Here is a 17,374-nt window from a genome sequence, read left to right on the forward strand (position 1 = left end):
TTTTACTATTTGATAATATTTAATATTTTTTATTTTTGAATAAATTTAATTCAAAAGTTCACATCAATTGATGAGGTGTCAAGACAAAAATATTGACCGTTAATTGATTAACACCCTCAAATGTTTAAAAGTAAATTTTGCAATTCTGCCTATAACTATTTATATATAATATATTATGTAATTATTAGTATAGCTATTAATATAGTATCAAACTTTTTAGCTAAATACAATGAATTGTTAAAGTTTGTATGCATTTCATTAAGTATAAATAATACATATAATGTAACTTGTGGTAATTGTATATTATAATGAGATCTATAATATAATATAATTCTAGACAAGGGATGAAAGAATGATCGAATTAGATGGGTTTCGTTTTGACCCAATCTCCTAGGGTAGAATTTTTTTTTTTTTAAATGTGACTCGAGTGAAATTACAAAACATAGTCGGGATAGATCAAGGTTGGATTTGAGGCACATCCACCCCTCCCGTCGCCAGATATTTACAAAATTACTCATGATATATATTTCTTTCAATAAATAAATATATAAATTTATATCAAATTTTAATTCTAAATTCAAAAAAAAAATCTTATTTATTTCAAAGTAAAATAATTAAATTAAATTTAGGTCAGAGCCAAGTTTCCTATTATATTTTAGAATCGAGTTTAGGGTGATTTTTTTTCCTTTTAAGAGTTGGAGGTGTTGAAAAAATTGATTTAGAAAATAATGTTATTAGGAATCGGGGAAGTTTGAAATTTTTCTTAAAATCGTTGTAATAAACTTTAATCAAAATTATACTTGTGCTTTGTACGAAGGCGGTTTAGGTCATTTCCCGATTTTTAACTGATCGATTTTATCTGCTATGCTCAAACCTTGAACCGCTTTGAGTGTGAACTCAAAACAAATTGAATCATCGCACAAAATGAAAAATTTACTTAACTTTTAGCGAGAAAATTATTTCTTTTTATAAAACAAAAACTATGAATATTCTTGTGCAAAATAGAATTTATTCTTTAAAATAAATTGTCACTATTTTTCAACACAATGTTGGTGCTCAAAAGTGTATATTAATGGGTTAACTCATAGTTCTTATTTATAGAAAAAATGATACAAGAGTTCTCAGCAAATAATATTTTAATAGAAAATACGAGTTCCACTCGAAGTAAAATTTTGAGGGCGATGACATGCACTAGGATTTATCACTCATTGTATTATCCGGGCTTATTTGAGCCTTTTATGTATTTGGTCTAATTAAACGTGTTATCCGAACTTTGATCCAACCGTTACAATTTATCTAACTCAATAATATAATAATATTAAATTTAATTTAAATTAATTTTTATATAAAAACAAAATAATCCTGGTTTCTGAAAAATGATTTTCACTTACGCTAATTTCACCGCTCAAATGGAGCAGAAAAAGGTTAGGGTAAGCTTTTTTGTCCTTAAGCATACTGTAATTCTCATAGTCTTCCCTGAGTCCTCACTGTCTCAGGGACTGCAAGGGAAGTAGCACAACACTACAAACTCGCTGCTTCCAACAACCCCCTTTCTTTCTTGACGGATTCCCCAAAGCTAATTTCATTTCTCTCCATAAATCTCCCTTTCAGATCTCTCATCAAATTATAACCACCAGCACCATGCAAAGTGCTGCCTTTTCTTTACCCTCTCCTTCTTCACATCCTTATCTGAAGCCCCGGAATTTCGCTTCCAATCCTACATTTTATCCTATTCGCGGCGTTTCCAAAGGTCGTGATTTTTCTGATTCTACCAATGCCATCTCCATTCCTTCTTTCCCTAAGCGATCCTGGTCTCTCTCTTCCTCCTCGCCTTTGCCCCTCAGGGCCTGGACCTCCGCTCCTTCTCTTTCTAAACCCAGTCCCCTTCACCTTAGAGCAACGGCGGCCGAGAATGCCGGTGAAGCTGGAAAGTCAGGTAGCTTGCTCAAGACATTGGAGCTGGGTTTGCTGTTTGGATTGTGGTACATTTTCAACATCTACTTCAATATCTACAACAAACAGGTTCTTTTTTTTTTATCTCCTTTCTTCGTAAAAAAAAAAAAACTTAGAGTTTCCTTAGATTTCACTTTTTATTTTATTCTATTTATTTTTAATATGAAATCAGCTGAATTTAAGGTGTAAAGAATCTTTTGCTGGAAAAGTAAATTCAGTTGAAATTCTACAGTTCAATCTAAATGATTACTACATGCAATCGAATGAATTTTAAGTTATGAAAGATTTTATTTAAACGCCGTTTTGTCGAAAAAAGAAATAGCGATTGGTTGCAAAGCAAATTATGTTGAAGAATTGAAAATAATAAAATATTTATTTTTTTTGGATAACAAAATTATTATATGGATGTTAGATCTAGTGTTGTCATATTCTAGATTTGTGCTCATTTATAATAAATTATAGTATTGTTTTATCAGTATTTACTTTTAATTTTGGTAACTAAATTGAATCTCAGAATATAATGAAGAGAATAAATTGTGATTGAATTGTGTTTCGTTGTGCACAGGTTCTGAAGGCCTTCCATTACCCTATAACTGTCACTGCAATTCAGTTTGCTGTTGGAACTATACTTGTTACTATAATGTGGACTTTTAATTTGTACAAGAGACCAAAAATCAATGGTACTCAGGTATTTGGACTGTTTCAGTGCCAATAGTGTTTCTTTTCTGAAATGATACTGATTCTTGAACTTTTTCCTGCCAGCTTGCTGCTATTCTGCCACTTGCTGTGGTGCATACCTTGGGCAACCTCTTTACGAATATGAGTCTTGGAAAAGTGGCTGTTTCGTTCACTCACACGATTAAAGCTATGGAGCCATTTTTCTCAGTTGTGCTTTCTGCAATGTTTCTAGGAGAGGTCTGGTTTCCTTTTAACTTTTCTTTGGTCAATTCTTTCTTTTTCACTTTCTCATCTATAAATATCAAAAACATCCTAATTTAGATGGGTAAAAAAATTATACCTGTTTGAGTTTCCTTTGCTCTTCAATATCTCTTGAAGTTGTTCAAAGTGTTATTTCATGTTGACTGTTCTAACCTGGATTATGATGTTTTGTTGTTACAGTTGCCAACTCTTTGGGTAGTTGCTTCCCTTGTACCAATTGTTGGAGGAGTTGCACTTGCATCCGTCACTGAGGCCTCTTTCAATTGGTTAGAAAATGCATATGCTAATACCTATATTTAACCATTGAAATTCTTTCAAGCGCAGTGTTGTCAAGGTGTGCGTCTAGGTGTGATTACGCCTTAGTGCTAGATAACAAAACCACCTCAGACCCTTTCGGGTGAGTTGCATGCCTGTTGCACCTAGGCATGCTCTTCTAGAAGGTGATAAGCATAAAAAATGCCTGTCTGAATGAAGTTCTCTTTACTTTCTTTTAGTTTCACATTTTTCATTAGATGTACCTTTACAAGTAAGAAAGGGATAGCATCAAACTTGCTACTTTTTAATTGTTGAGTATTCAACAACAGTTGTAGATCATAAGAAATCATGCATATTGACCAACAGAAAAATTGCATGTTTTGTGAGTGAACAAGATCACTCTTTAGACACACAGAAGCACTTACAAAAATACATACATATTATGCTTTACTTCAGGCAAGTAAGTGCCTTTTTTTTGTTCTTTTTCACTTTGCACCTGAGGCAGTACAAGGGTTTTAGCACCTAGGGTATACTTTGTGCCCATGACAACACTGTTCATGTGCAATACATTTCTGATTCTGGTACTGAGATCATGATATCAAGTGCTTATTGAATTGGTTAGCTTTTTAACTTTGAGTATAACCTTTGCTTTAATCTATAAAGGGCTGGATTCTGGACTGCAATGGCTTCGAATTTGACAAACCAGTCTCGTAATGTTCTCAGCAAAAAAGTCATGGTTAATAAAGAGGTTATTTTACTTCATCTTTGTTGTGTTTGGTCTCTGTAGTGCTAACTCTGTCCGAGTGGCATTTTGATCCACCATTTGATCCATAGAGTGCAACATGGTCTTTTTATAGTTCAGATCTAATTTGGGACTAACTTTAATATTGGCACATAACTAGCTGTTATTATGTGACAGGAGTCGATGGACAACATTACCCTCTTCTCAATAATAACAATTATGTCTCTTATCTTGCTAGCCCCTGTGGCTATCTTCACGGAGGGTGTCAAGTTTACCCCTGCCTATTTGCAATCTGCTGTGAGTACACTCAATGAGCTAAAGTTGCTATAATTACCCTGATTTTGCATTTGATTAACAAGTCTTGTTGACATTTTCATCTCATTTAGCTATGTCTTTATCTTGGCAAACAGGGTTTGAATGTTAAAGAAGTTGTTGTAAGATCTCTACTTGCTGCTCTTTGCTTCCATGCCTATCAGCAGGTGAGGATGTGTTGGGTGTTGGATGGTTTTTCCTGTCTTCCTTAAGAACTGCATACTTGAATATGAAGTCATTGGTTTCTGAATTAGAACTGTGGGGAATGAATAAGAAAAAAAGGGGCAACACGTTGCTAAGGTTCCTTAGTCAAAGCTTGAGAAGATTCTTATTAAAAAGTCAAAATCAAAACCAATAAATTCACAAATCTTTTGACATCATGACGCATGGAAAATTTTTAATAATTTGAATAATTTGGATATTTTATTTAAATGGATCATTTTATTGAAAATTTTAAAGTTTTTTCTGATAAAAAACAATCTATGAAAAGTTTGTGCCTTGATATTATTTTTATTTAATGTTTTACATTGTTCTCATTATACTCAATCTATCTGCTTTAATTTTCAAATTAATTTGTGTAACCAAATTTGAAAAGAAATCCTATGTACTTGACCTAAGGAACCTTGGCTACACCTTTCTTTTGAAAATAATGGAGAAAATGTTGAATGCTAGATGAGTTCAGGAAGTATGTTGGATATCCTAATGTCCTTTTGTGTTTTCTTGTTTTGTTTTTTTATGTTGAATTCGTTTTCAATCAATGCCAAAACCTTCTTAATGTAACCTTAATTTTTTTCTTCACACATGATAGTAAGTGCAAAGCTAATTACTTTTGGATTGTAATCATGCAGGTTTCGTATATGATATTGCAAAGGGTATCCCCTGTTACTCATTCCGTAGGCAACTGTGTGAAGAGGGTGGTGGTTATTGTCAGCTCTGTTCTATTCTTCAAAACACCTGTCTCACCTATTAACTCTCTCGGTAAAATTTACATTCCACGTAGATCTTTACTGAGAAGGTCTTTTTTGTTGTTGTTTGTTTTGGTCCTTTTAAGGCTTCTATATAATCAAGATGTTATTCTGGTGATATCTTGGGCAGGCACTGGAATTGCTCTTGCTGGAGTGTTCTTGTACTCAAGGGTGAAGCGCATAAAGCCCAAAACCAAGGCAGCTTGAAAGTTTAGCCGGTAAGTTTGTATTGGTTTAGGAAATGTTCGATGGCATTAATTGAAGGACATATTTGCAGTTTAGGCCAGAAAAGTAGTAGGCTTGGTTTGATTTCTATCTTTTTAAAAAAAAATTAGTTTTCTAATTATTTTTGGTCCATATTCGTCATTGGGATATTTCATTTTTGGAATGCCACTTGATTTTAGCAAAGAGCCAATGTAGCTGAGAAAAAAAAAATCGTTTTTTGGTTTAAGCTTAATGACTTTCCTGATGGTTCATTGTTTCGAATTTGGGTTGATTTGACTTTAGGAGACTTCATCAGTTTCAAATTAGATAAAACTAGAATATGTCGACTCACTACGATCAACAAAGTGGGATTAAATTTTTAGATATGGTATATAATAATTTAATTCTTAAATAAACAAATTTGAAATTAAAATATTGAAATATTCAAAAATTAAAGTGATTGAAAATTTCAAATAATTAATGAGGTTAAAAAAAACATAATATATAAACACTAGTATTCCCATCACATGTGTATGTATCAAGGGGTTAGATTTTTAGTTTTGCAAACCGCGCAATCTTAAGTGATTTCTTGAGTTCAAATCTTGTCTAAGTTAGCCTATTCTCGGAAAATGAGAATTCTTGTAGAAATTTTAAGGTATTGAAGCAAAGTGGAAGTAAACTTGAAAGACAAAATAAGTTACAAACAAAAATTCATAGAACAATAGCGCATACCAAATGTTTGAGTAATTGCTCTTAATAGTATTAAATTATTATGAAGGATTACAACCAAGTGAATACAAATGAGGGGAATGTCTTTATTTATAGAAGATCTCTCCAAAACTAACGCTATAAGTTGAGTTAAATCAACGATTGAAATTTGTGTGTATCTACAAGATGAAAGTCTTAAGGGACTTAAATTATATACTCTATACATTTTTAAGATTTACATTAATTACCTTGATAATTCTAGTAGTAGATGGACTTCTCTATAGGTTCGACAGATTAGGTTAGTTCATGTGGGTCAAATGAGTCTCATTTAATAAGTTGATCTCTATGAGACGTTCTGTGCGCAATGTTCATAGGTTTTGATCCGCGACTTGTGGCATTCTCTCCCACCCATTCTAGCGACACCCTTGTCGCATCCTTAGGATGACATTGGTTTGACTCATCTCAAAACGGTTTCGATGCCTCGGTTGATTGCCAACTACTCTCTATAAGGTAGTTTTACCTCTCAGAACATTTGCCTCGTCTTATGTCTCTGTTGCCGCCTAACTTGCACTGTATTTTTTTCTTGTACATCTTAATTGTAAGAGGTCATCGCTTTTACTTGCCTCTATTGTGACTTGTCTCGATTGGGATCCTATTGATTCACATAAATAAGCTCTTAAACAGTTTGCATATTCGTGGTATTTTCTATAAAACATTAATTTCAATTGAAAACTCAAGTTTTACCAAACACTAGCAGATTTAAATCATAAAGCCGTATAAAATTTAAATTTTAAACCAAAATTTGTAAAGGCCATAATTACAGCAAAATATTCCCAAATAAAAGTAAAATCATAAATAGGTAGTAAATAGTGTAAAAGAAGTTATGTGGCCACCACTGAATTCTTCGTTGCATCGATTTGCCTATATTTAGGGATTACCTGTACAGATTAAATAGAAGGGTGAGTTTATGTAAACTCAGTGTGTAATCCCCATACAAATGAACAGGCAGTAAACAAATAATCACAGTCTGGGCTCAAGCCCTTTTCAGTATCAGTATCAGTCCAGTTTGGGCCTTAGCCCATCTCAGTACAAAAACAGTCATGCAGTAGGGCTTTAGCCTATCACAGTATCAGTAGCAGTAACAAATATGCAGTTACAAAAATCTTACCCATCCAGCCTCTACACACCATCTCCGTCCAACTCTACATTCCATGTGGGAATATAATCAACCCACTCATCCCTACACTCCAAGTAGTACCGAATGCGGCACTAGACAGTAGTTTGCAGCTGAGCTGCCAGTAAATTAAGCTCGAGGCCTTTCAGTACACTTCCTCCGAACATTATAATCCCCCAACCCAATATAATGCAATATACAGATATAACATGCTATAACATAATATCATGCATGTAAACAGGGCATACAGTATCAAATCAGTGAGACATCATCAGGCTTAATCATACCAGTCATACAGTCATTTTAGTCAAATAGGGGTCTAGGTAAACTTACCGATCCTACAATAGGTTCACAATTGACTTGGGCGACCCGTAAAACCTTATCAGTCAAACAGTGAAAATGGACCTACAAGCCCATGATGATCGCCTGTGTGGGCCCACACGCCCGTGTGACCCACATGACTTAAATTGGCCTTGGCCTCGTGATCCATTTTAATGTAACTCGTGCTAATTAATTATTCGCATGTGTTTTCACTATTTACTTATATAATTTTTTAAAGTTGTCTACTTGAGTCATTGTTACTAAATTATTTGTATCTTAAGCTACAGAATTTTGAATTAAGATCCACAATTTTTTCTTGAAACTAGACTCACATATCTTCTTACCATAAAATTTTCAGAATTATTGGTTTAGCCAATAAGTACAGTTTATTCTTTAAAGTTTTCACTGTTCTTTTGTCTGTCAGTTTCGACCTTTCTGAACTAAAAATTAATTATCTACTCGTACAGAATACAAATGATGTTCCCACTTGTTTCTCTTGAAAGTAGGCTCATTCAAGATTTTAAACATATAAATTCTAACCCATAATTATTTTTATACAATTTTTAATAATTTTTCAAAGTAAGGATAGGAGATTTCGAAATCATTCTAACCCTGTCTCACTAAAATTCAAGCATCTCATAATATGAAATTCTTTTGCTTAGTTCGTTTCTTCTATGAGAACCTAGACTCAAATATCTTTAATCCCATATATTTTTTATTCTCTAATTCGATTTTCACAATTTATGGTGATTTTTTAAAGTTAGCCTATTACTGCTATCCAAACAGCAATTAATTTTGACTTTTCGCCGAATCCCTTATTTTTGTGTTTCAGGTACACACATAGTTTTGTTTAATGCTAAAACAGTCTCCGAGCACTCCAAAACCTATAATTGAACAAATAACACCATAATCAGTCTTACCTCGCGATTAATCAAAATCCTGAAACCAAAATACTTACCCATAAAATGATGAATATTTACCTTAAAAACTTCAAATCGGTACGTTTACGAAAATCACGAGAGCCTTAATCCTCGCGAAATGTTGCTGCCAACACCCCGAAATTAGACTTTTGAACACAAAATAATCTCTTAAAATGATACCTAACAACTTATTAAATTTGCAAAAGTGCTCTTTAACGCTACGAAATTAAGAGGGAAGAATGGATTAGGGGGAACAAGGGAATTTCAGCAGTAGAGGAAAGAAAAGAAATGATAATCGAGTAAGAAGCAAGGAAGAAAAAAATTCGGTAGAGATAGGGGAGAGAAAATGTCAGAAAGATGGAGAGAAAAATGATTTTTTTTCAAAAAAGAAAAAAGTGATCAGATTTTGGATATTCTCCCCTATAAGCTCCTAATTCACTCCTAAAATCGCTCCATCATTTCCCGCTACACATCTACCACTCAGAAACCCAGTTCAGCACAACTCTTGCCGGAATTAGGAGCAAAAATACAACCTTTATCGTCCCAAAGATTCGAACCTATGACCTTCCTCACACCAACACTCCACTTATGCACAGACCAATAAACCCATTCTGTTAATTATTTGCTAACTTTTACTTAAAAACATGCTGACTAAAGATAGAGCTTATTTATAAAAATACCAAAATTTGTCCAAGTTCTAGCTTGAATTTGAGACTTCCCAAACACTCCCAGAACACATAACCACTAAAGCTAATCGATGCTTGTGTCACATTCATAATACCCAAAATTAAAATTTTGGGGCGTTACAAGTCTTGCCGCTAACTCTGGTTTGTAAGTCACTTGGCTTACTCGCTTTTAAACTCTGAAAGGGTCCTTGTGTCTTCATCAAGCCAACGGTAAGCCATAATGTAAAACACTAAATATGTGTTTGAGATGTACCTTACTTGTAGCATTTATTCCCTTATTGATAACTCAGTAGGCTTAATATCGTTGTTCTACTCTAGCATTTTCAAAGGGGTCTTTGTAGCACTCTGATCTACCAAGTTAATATTCCCACCACACGGAACATCCCTAGCTAGTTAGATTGTCAACAATACATTGGTTCTACCTTTTGTGTCTCGACTCACCGGCATAACGCATTATTGTCGAGTATTTAAGATGCAAATACAATCTGCAAAAAGAATTAATAAAACATCAATCTTGTCAAGAAAATTCAAGTAAAGCACAAAATCACAATCATTTAAGTGAATTACCTTAAAGTCGTTTTTACCTTTCTATTGACCAATTTACAACTCAACTCTTTGTGCTACTCCCACAGTTGGGACCAATTAACAGTCTTGATATCCTTGGTTGATTTGCTAATTGAGAGAAAGAAACCTATGACTTTTCTCAATATGAACAGATCTGACACCCTTGTATCAACAAGAACACTTTAAAGATGTTTCAACAGAGTGTAAAATGATTTTCTCAACTCAAAGAGTGGTGCACTCTAGAGATCAACTTCCTAGGCATGCACTTGAAAGATAACTTCCTAGGCATGCACTTGAAAGATAAATAGTACATAGCGCAATCTCGCATCGCCTAAATGCTTCAATAGTTCTCGAATGAAAACCTCACGAAATGACAAGTGCAACAGTTTCTCATAATTGTAAACTACTTGAGTGAGTTCATTTCGAACCTAACGAGAATAATCAGTCCCCTCAAGAAACCATTGAAAAAGGAATCGCTAGGCCAGTGAACATAGAAACACTCAAAGGCATAAAAACACTGAAGGAAAAGTTTACAGTGATCCCAACTTTAAGGATTCCTTCACAAGGTGAACAATCACACAAGATTCTGCAAACAAATGCAAGTAAAAAGTTTTGGTCTGCAGTACTCTTTGAAGAGACAGACGGAAGAAGACAAATATGCGGATATAAGAGCAGACGCTTCAAGAACTTAGAGATCTACTATCACTCCACCTTCAAAGAGATACTAACGGTAAAATATGGCATTCAATAATTTGATTTTTAATTGATCGGACGTCATTTTACTATTGGATATGACATGGCAGCCTTTAGCCAAATGCTAAATTTCAAAAAGAGACTACCCAATGCTCAACACCTGAGATGGGCACAATGGTTCAGCCAGTTCAATTTTACCTTCAAGCATATAAAAGACAACACCAACATTGTCTTGGACATGTTATCCAGACCTCCTCAGCCTAAACTAATATCAGCCATCACGTTTATGGGTCCTTACCATCCCCAATGCTTTTCCTCTCCCTCTTCTTCAAACACCTCTACAACCTCATACCTAGAGTTGCTTTTCCTCAAATGACCTTTTAGACTAACTCCCTAGTGAAACAAAAGATGACATAGGTCGTAAAACCCTTGAAGCCAGAGCCAAACAAATGTTCTACCATTAGTCCAAGGTAATAAAAAAGCACAGAGACAGTGTTATCAGACCCATAGGCATAAACCCGAAATTTTCGTTCCTCCACCTCTTTCGCACCTTGTACTACCAAAGCCTCCTGAAAGAAGCACTGTTACTGTTATGGTACCTAACCCAACTTTACACAATCGCCATTGAGTTTCCAACAAAGAACATTCAATGGGTGGTCACAGGACGTTCCACAAGAAACACCCTTAGAACCTTCCTAGAATGGTTCTCAACCACTGAGACATGGAAAGATCGACGTGAAGATTACATCGAAGAAACCTACATAATATTCCTCTTCCACAGGCCCTACACGAACAAAGGATTCACACCAACGACAAAAATCTATACTAACTTCTTCTATTCCCTGTACGAGAGCTCGTTCATGAAGCCAAAATGGTACAAAGGTATTTTAACTACCTTGTGCATCAAGAACAAAGTCCAACCCTCGAGCGAGCTCCAAGCATACAAAGAAATCCGTAGGAAAACAATCCTAAGAGGTACGTGGACGAACTAGTACAAGACATGGAATACCAAGTGAAGCATGGAAGATTAGTAAGAGAAATTGTGTTTCTTGCCAAGACCCATTAAAAACAAGGCATGTGAACCTATCGATGTTGATCCCCTCAAAGGTCACTTCCTTCCTACGTAACCCATATTGGACAAACTAAGGAAACTATTGTTGACTCGTTCAAATTCGTAAACCTCCTTTTAACCGATTGGGTTCATCAAGCCTATGTACTGTGCTGTGCAAGATTGATAGATACCAATGGACAACAATATTGTGGATGAAAAAAGCTTCGCAAAAGCACTCGAAGAATTTCGAGAGTATCAAACAGGAAATCCTGTAGAAGGAAGATCTAGATATAGTTTGTGAAGTTATGGGATGAACAAACACGACAAATATGTCATTCCCGAGAAGACAAGCCAGTTTCGAGACTTTTCGTCTTTTTATGTATTTTGTTACGTGGTGTGTTTTATTGTGTTCTACGCCTACCATTTTGCATGAGAAGTACCTACCATTCATCATGTAGTGTCATAAGTGTAAAAGTCCAAGTTGCGTAATAAATATTTAATATTTGTCTTTATGTCATGTATGTTGTAAATTCACTATTCAAGTGAATAGTGATTTAATTAGTGAATAGTGTTTGTTTTTGTTCCTTAGTTTAAGAAATTGCCTATATATAGGCAACGAGTCTTTGCTGAAGAGGAGCTTTTTTAACTATGTTTTGCTACTTTAGATATCAAATTGATATAAAGAAAATTTAAATACCAAAAATGATAATCGAGTACAAATTTAGAAATTAAATACAAATTTAACCCTTTAAAACATGAAATTCAGAGATGTAAAAGTTGGCAATTTAATCATTCTGCAATGTGCAAATTAAAATATTTTAATTTTGCTAGACCAACTCAAAATGATTGGTATAAATGGGAACATAATATATATATTCTCTCCCTCAACAAGAGATCAAAAAAGTGTTTATAACAGAAATTCAGAAGCTATGCAAACAATGTAGTGGTATAAGCCAAGACAAAAGTAGCATTTACATGGAGTTGATAAGCAAAATGTTGAATGTCCCTTGTCTCAAGACTGGCTGCCCATTATCCAGGTTGTCATATATATAAAACTTCCTGCAAACAATTTAGTAATGTAGTGCTTAATGCTTTTATTCCTGGTTGTGTTTTTTTGGTATTATAATTATAATTAATTATTTTATCATGTTAGGCTTAAGAATTGTGATATCTAAAAAAATTTAAATGTATTTATTAACTAAGTATTAAAATATGCTTTTATTTTAAAGAATTTGATCCTATACTTTTCAGATTTAAAAATATAAGTCATGTTGTTAATATCATTAAAATTCTTCTGTTAAATTCAAGTTCACTTTTCTTATTACATGTTTACCAAACGAGCATTTGTTTATTTCAAAATATCATATTAGTGGTGAATTTAATAGAAGAGTTCTAATAGCATTAATTTTGAATTTTGAAATCTAAAAATAAAAGTAAAAAGATTAAATTAGAGGTAGAAAAGTACCTGCTAATGCGACTGCCAATGATAGTGTCATTTTACTGGATGTTGAGCTTTCTGCACAATACAAAGTTTGATTACTTCAAACATCCTTAAAGTAACCATCAAACTAACCACATGGTTACACAAATCTGGTAGGCCAAGTTAAAACCCAGCCAAACTCAACTGGAGCCTTAAGAGACAAATGTTTGGAAACATTTAGATAAAAGTATCGCGAAAGTCTTATAGTAAGAGTTGGATTGTATTTCCTTTTTATTTAAAAAAATGAGTAAATTAGTCCACATATTTTAAATCAAAGAGCAATCTACTACTTCTAGTTAAAATTTTTATTCTTTTTTACTATTAAAATTTGATTGTGACTGATAAAATAATCAGATAGTTATATATGGCGTGCCATGTGTATATTATGTCGACGTATAAAGATCAATTTTTAACCGTAGAAATAGATGGAATTTTTAATAAAAGAATTGATTTGCTCTTCGATCTAATGTATAGGGACTAACTTTTTTTTTAAAGTAGAGTGGGCAAATTCGACTCTAAATACGAGGGCCTCCATGGTATTTAACGTACTGAATCGATTGAACAACAAATTAATGGAATGCATAGGTTAATTACATATCATACATTTGAAAATTTTCAAACTGATAAACCATCAAATTTCTTATAAGATTCCTAGGAATATATATATCTGACCTGAATCACAATTGGTGGTAGAATTGAAGCTGCCACACATGCACAACTGTTTAACCCCGTCGGTTCCAAATCCACATGCTCCACCAGTGGCCTCACAAGCTCTACAAAACTCATCGTTTCCTTGAACTGAATATTTCACTCTAATCCCATAAGACCACCCACCAGCCCCATCAACTCTCAGCGGTGCTAGACTATATGCACTACTATACCCTTCACACTGCAGCTTGCTCAGATTTATAGCCTTGATTGCCTCAAATGCCACCGCACAACACTCTGGGGGCCCTGACCCATAAACTGATCCTACCTTCTTGTGACCAATCAGGCTCCATGCCGGACAATCATAGTATTCCTCACATCCCATCCCTGATACATTCCTACATGGCAGATGCTTCCCAGGGAAACCCTGGAACAATGGTGATTCAGCTGAACAACCTATGAGCATGAACACGTTATCAGGTGTTGGATTGAAATATGGCGCTCGCCATTGCTCAACGGTGAAGCCGTTGCCTCTACCGCCTAGAACGATGGTGTCACATGTTGACATGTGGGGGTCGTGTAATGTGATTGCTTGATATGCATAGTCTATATCTAGGACCCTGTATGACCCTGAACTGATATGGAACATTAACACATCATTCATGCAGAACAATAGGTCTCTAAAACCAGGATGACCACAGCCGTAATCAAGAGAAAATGGGTAATCTATGGTAATATTTCCACAATATGATCGACATGAGTTAGCTTGATTGGTGGCAAAACTTGGTGTAGCTAATAATGCTAGAAAACTCGAACAAACAGTAAGCATGAACAGTAAAGTCATGGCTAGAGAGTGGGATAGGGAATTGCATTTGAATTGGAAATTTATTTAAGAAGAAAGAAAATGGAATAGTGGAGGATGGAATGATACTTTGCTTGGAGAGGAGAGGAAATGTTGGGTTATCTGTGTGAATAAATGATGCAAAGGGGGACTTTATTCACATGATATGTTGAAGAATCTAGTTACATAAATATTTTTATGGGTTTTTGCTTCACTTTTATTTTGTGTTATGCTAACTTTAGTATGCTTTTTGAGTTGACAGATTCAAAAACTTCATTAAAGACTTGTTTATGGATTTGCTTTATAATCAATCAATATTTTGCTTCTATAGCTGTTATTTATTTTTAATTTTAGTCTTATTAATATAATATTTTAGATAATTTTAGAAAAAATATAGCTATGGTAATTTGAATATTTTATTTAAAAAAAGATAATTTATTTTAAATTTTTAATAAAATAAAATCTCCTTCATATTTTGGCTTATTCATCTTAATCAATATTTTTTTTTGTTAAAAATTTTATTTTAAGTAAAAAAATCAAAATGATCGTCAATCACATTCTAAATTTAAAACTTACACATAATAACACATAATGATATATAATTGTACATGATGTGATTCGAACGCGGTTAAAATTTTATTGATAAGGTTTAGTGAAGTTTGAGAGTGAATGAAATGTTTTATGTATTTCTAAAAAGATTAGAGGTTAAACATGCAGTCAAGTGGAAAAAGAAGTTTAAATTAAAGATACTTTAATTTGAAATTTAGGCTAATTGCAGATGAGCAGCTTATTAAAAGAAGGCTCATGAAACTTAAAACAACAAATCATCATTTTATTTCTCAATAATCACTATTTTAAACCCATGGAGATTTTCTTTAAAAAATTTTATATGATTAACAAATTTATACTACCTTTTATTTATAATTATACACTATGGAAAAAAAAAGTTTAAGAGTCAAAAAAGATTACATAAAAAATTTACAAAATCAATTGAATCTCTATAAAAAAAGTGCTTAGTGACCAAAAAAAAAAATCAATTGATCCATTCGTTAACGAAAATCGTTAATTGACCCGGTTTGATCGTTAACTTTGTTGATATAACTAATAGAAGTCACTAAAAATTGCCATGTAATAATATGTTGACATGGCATGAAATAAAAAAAATATTTTTTTAAAGATTAAAATTTTCAAAAAGTAAAAGCTTTTTTTTAAAAATAATTAAAATGTATAAATAGAATAAAATGGTTTCTAATTATTAAAAAAAAAAAAAAAAAAAAAAAAAAAAAAAAAAATAAAAAAAAATCTCATGTATTTACTTAATATTAAAGAGCTGTTGGTGGGTGATGATCAACTTCAAGAACTATTGCTCAAATCAACTGAACAAGGAAGGGCCTGCTCTCATCGATCAAATCAATGTAAAGCCGAGTAACTACCCTACATTTTAAAGCAAAAGGGCAGATCAAGCCTGCAATTAAACGGGTGAAGTTCCGGGTTGAAGATAAGAGATGATGCCGTTTGGCTATTGCTGCTATTATGATAAAAATATGGTGGTGCTTGGTTTCTAGGAGCTCTGAAACATATAAACAAATTGTAAGATGGAAGCTTTTGGTAACTTTTTGTACAAGGTCCTTGTATTATGTATTTTTTGTGGATATAATCTTTATAATTTGATTTTTTTTGTCTTTTTTATTTTTGGCAACATGTATTATATATATATATATTAGAATTTTTTTAATAAATAATATTTTTTAAGTTTTTGAACATTTGAATTTTTTATATATACTTTAGATTTTTTTTTACATAACATTTGATAATTTTTTATAATTTTTTTGAAGTTTTTTTTTAATTTTGCACTCTTCCAAAATGAATCTGGACAACCATTTGTTCAAATTCATTTTATATGCACATTTTAATTATTTAAAAAAAGATATTATTTTTTGAAAAAAATTATTTTTTAATTTTTGCTGGTGTGGAATGCCACAACAACATATTATCACATGGCAATTTCTGATGGCTTCCGTCAGCCATGTTAGCGAGATTAACAGTCAAGCCGATCAATTGACGGTTTCTGTTAATGAAATAAGCCAATTGATTGTTTTTGGATCACTGAAAGCTCAACTAGATGTATTTTTTCATAATGACCCAATTGATAAAAAAAAAACATGAATGATTTTTTTTGAATAATCTCATTATAAGTTTTGATCATATTTATTCTTTTTTTATATAATACCTAAAACTACCTATAGCCCTTCCTCAACCCATAGATAGGAGGATAATGCGCTTTAGTACACTCGAATCCACGTCCTCCTGTATTGACAATAATATCCATGCCAATCGAGCTGAAACTCAATCTGCAAACATGAATGATTTTTTAAATGCTAATTTTTTAGCAAAAATTGCATCTCTATTTGGTGGAAAAATTCGGAGCAAATATTTCATTTCTATCCAAATTTTAAAATTTTTAAAAATAAATTTATTTATTTGGTTAAAATAATGAAGAATTTCAAAATATTTCAAAAGATAATTTGAGTAACTCAAATCTACCTATAAAATTTCACTAAAAATGATTTTTTAAAAATTTTGTTATAATCTCCTAATAAAATAAAAAACTTAAACTTCAAAATATTATTTTTATTTAATTCTAATTATTTTTATTTAACTTAACATATATTTATTTTAAATTATGTGTTAGTTTTTATTTTTAAATATTTTGACATAATAAACTATTTTAAAATTTCCTTAATCAAATTTGCTGAATTGATATTTTAAAATTATTTTTAAAGTGTTATAAAACTTAAAAATAAGATTCAAAATGTATTGAATCTTTTGTAAATGCTTTTAAGTATTCTCAAGACATTTAAAAAATGTTTTAAAGATAATTTCAAGCAGTTTTTAGATTAAATATTCATGCCTAGCAT

At 32.6% G+C, this 17,374-nt stretch overlaps 2 protein-coding genes across 3 annotated transcripts; one reads left to right on the top strand and one right to left on the bottom strand.

Annotated features, from left to right (window-relative positions):
• The first annotated feature begins 1,381 nt into the window (after positions 1-1,381).
• LOC107953540 (triose phosphate/phosphate translocator, non-green plastid, chloroplastic) lies at positions 1,382-6,770 on the top strand. 2 transcript variants are annotated; one of them, XM_016888875.2, is made up of 10 exons: positions 1,384-2,022; positions 2,519-2,641; positions 2,716-2,868; positions 3,073-3,158; positions 3,811-3,895; positions 4,067-4,186; positions 4,300-4,368; positions 5,050-5,179; positions 5,297-5,384; positions 6,453-6,770. In XM_016888875.2, the coding sequence occupies exons 1-9, from the start codon at positions 1,642-1,644 to the stop codon at positions 5,371-5,373; spliced, it is 1,224 nt and encodes a 407-aa protein (XP_016744364.1). In that variant the 5' UTR covers positions 1,384-1,641; the 3' UTR covers positions 5,374-5,384; positions 6,453-6,770. The 2 variants fall into 2 exon arrangements, with proteins under 2 accessions (XP_016744363.1, XP_016744364.1); XM_016888874.2 differs by lacking the exon at positions 6,453-6,770 and having other exon boundaries at positions 1,382-2,022; positions 5,297-5,617.
• A 5,522-nt stretch (positions 6,771-12,292) lies between these two features.
• Positions 12,293-14,624, bottom strand: LOC107953538 (uncharacterized). Its single transcript, XM_016888873.2, has 3 exons — positions 13,640-14,624; positions 12,953-13,003; positions 12,293-12,546 (listed from the first exon to the last, which is right to left on the bottom strand). The coding sequence occupies exons 1-3, from the start codon at positions 14,457-14,459 to the stop codon at positions 12,500-12,502; spliced, it is 918 nt and encodes a 305-aa protein (XP_016744362.1). The 5' UTR covers positions 14,460-14,624; the 3' UTR covers positions 12,293-12,499.
• Positions 14,625-17,374: the final 2,750 nt, after the last annotated feature.

This window comes from Gossypium hirsutum, chromosome D07 (genome assembly GCF_007990345.1).
Source record: "Gossypium hirsutum isolate 1008001.06 chromosome D07, Gossypium_hirsutum_v2.1, whole genome shotgun sequence".
In the NCBI taxonomy this organism is placed as follows: Eukaryota; Viridiplantae; Streptophyta; class Magnoliopsida; order Malvales; family Malvaceae; genus Gossypium; species Gossypium hirsutum.

Bases quoted from the DNA above. Each gene is read 5' to 3' on its own strand.
- LOC107953540 (XM_016888874.2), top strand. From the start codon at position 1,642: ATGCAAAGTGCTGCCTTTTCTTTACCCTCTCCTTCTTCACATCCTTAT. The intron at 2,642-2,715 runs GTATTTGGACTG...TTTTCCTGCCAG, and splicing joins CAAAAATCAATGGTACTCAG to CTTGCTGCTATTCTGCCACT. The intron at 2,869-3,072 runs GTCTGGTTTCCT...TTGTTGTTACAG, and splicing joins CTGCAATGTTTCTAGGAGAG to TTGCCAACTCTTTGGGTAGT.
- LOC107953538 (XM_016888873.2), bottom strand. From the start codon at position 14,459: ATGACTTTACTGTTCATGCTTACTGTTTGTTCGAGTTTTCTAGCATTA. The intron at 13,004-13,639 runs GTCAGATATATA...TGTATTGTGCAG, and splicing joins TACCACCAATTGTGATTCAG to AAAGCTCAACATCCAGTAAA. The intron at 12,547-12,952 runs GTACTTTTCTAC...AATTGTTTGCAG, and splicing joins ATTGGCAGTCGCATTAGCAG to GAAGTTTTATATATATGACA.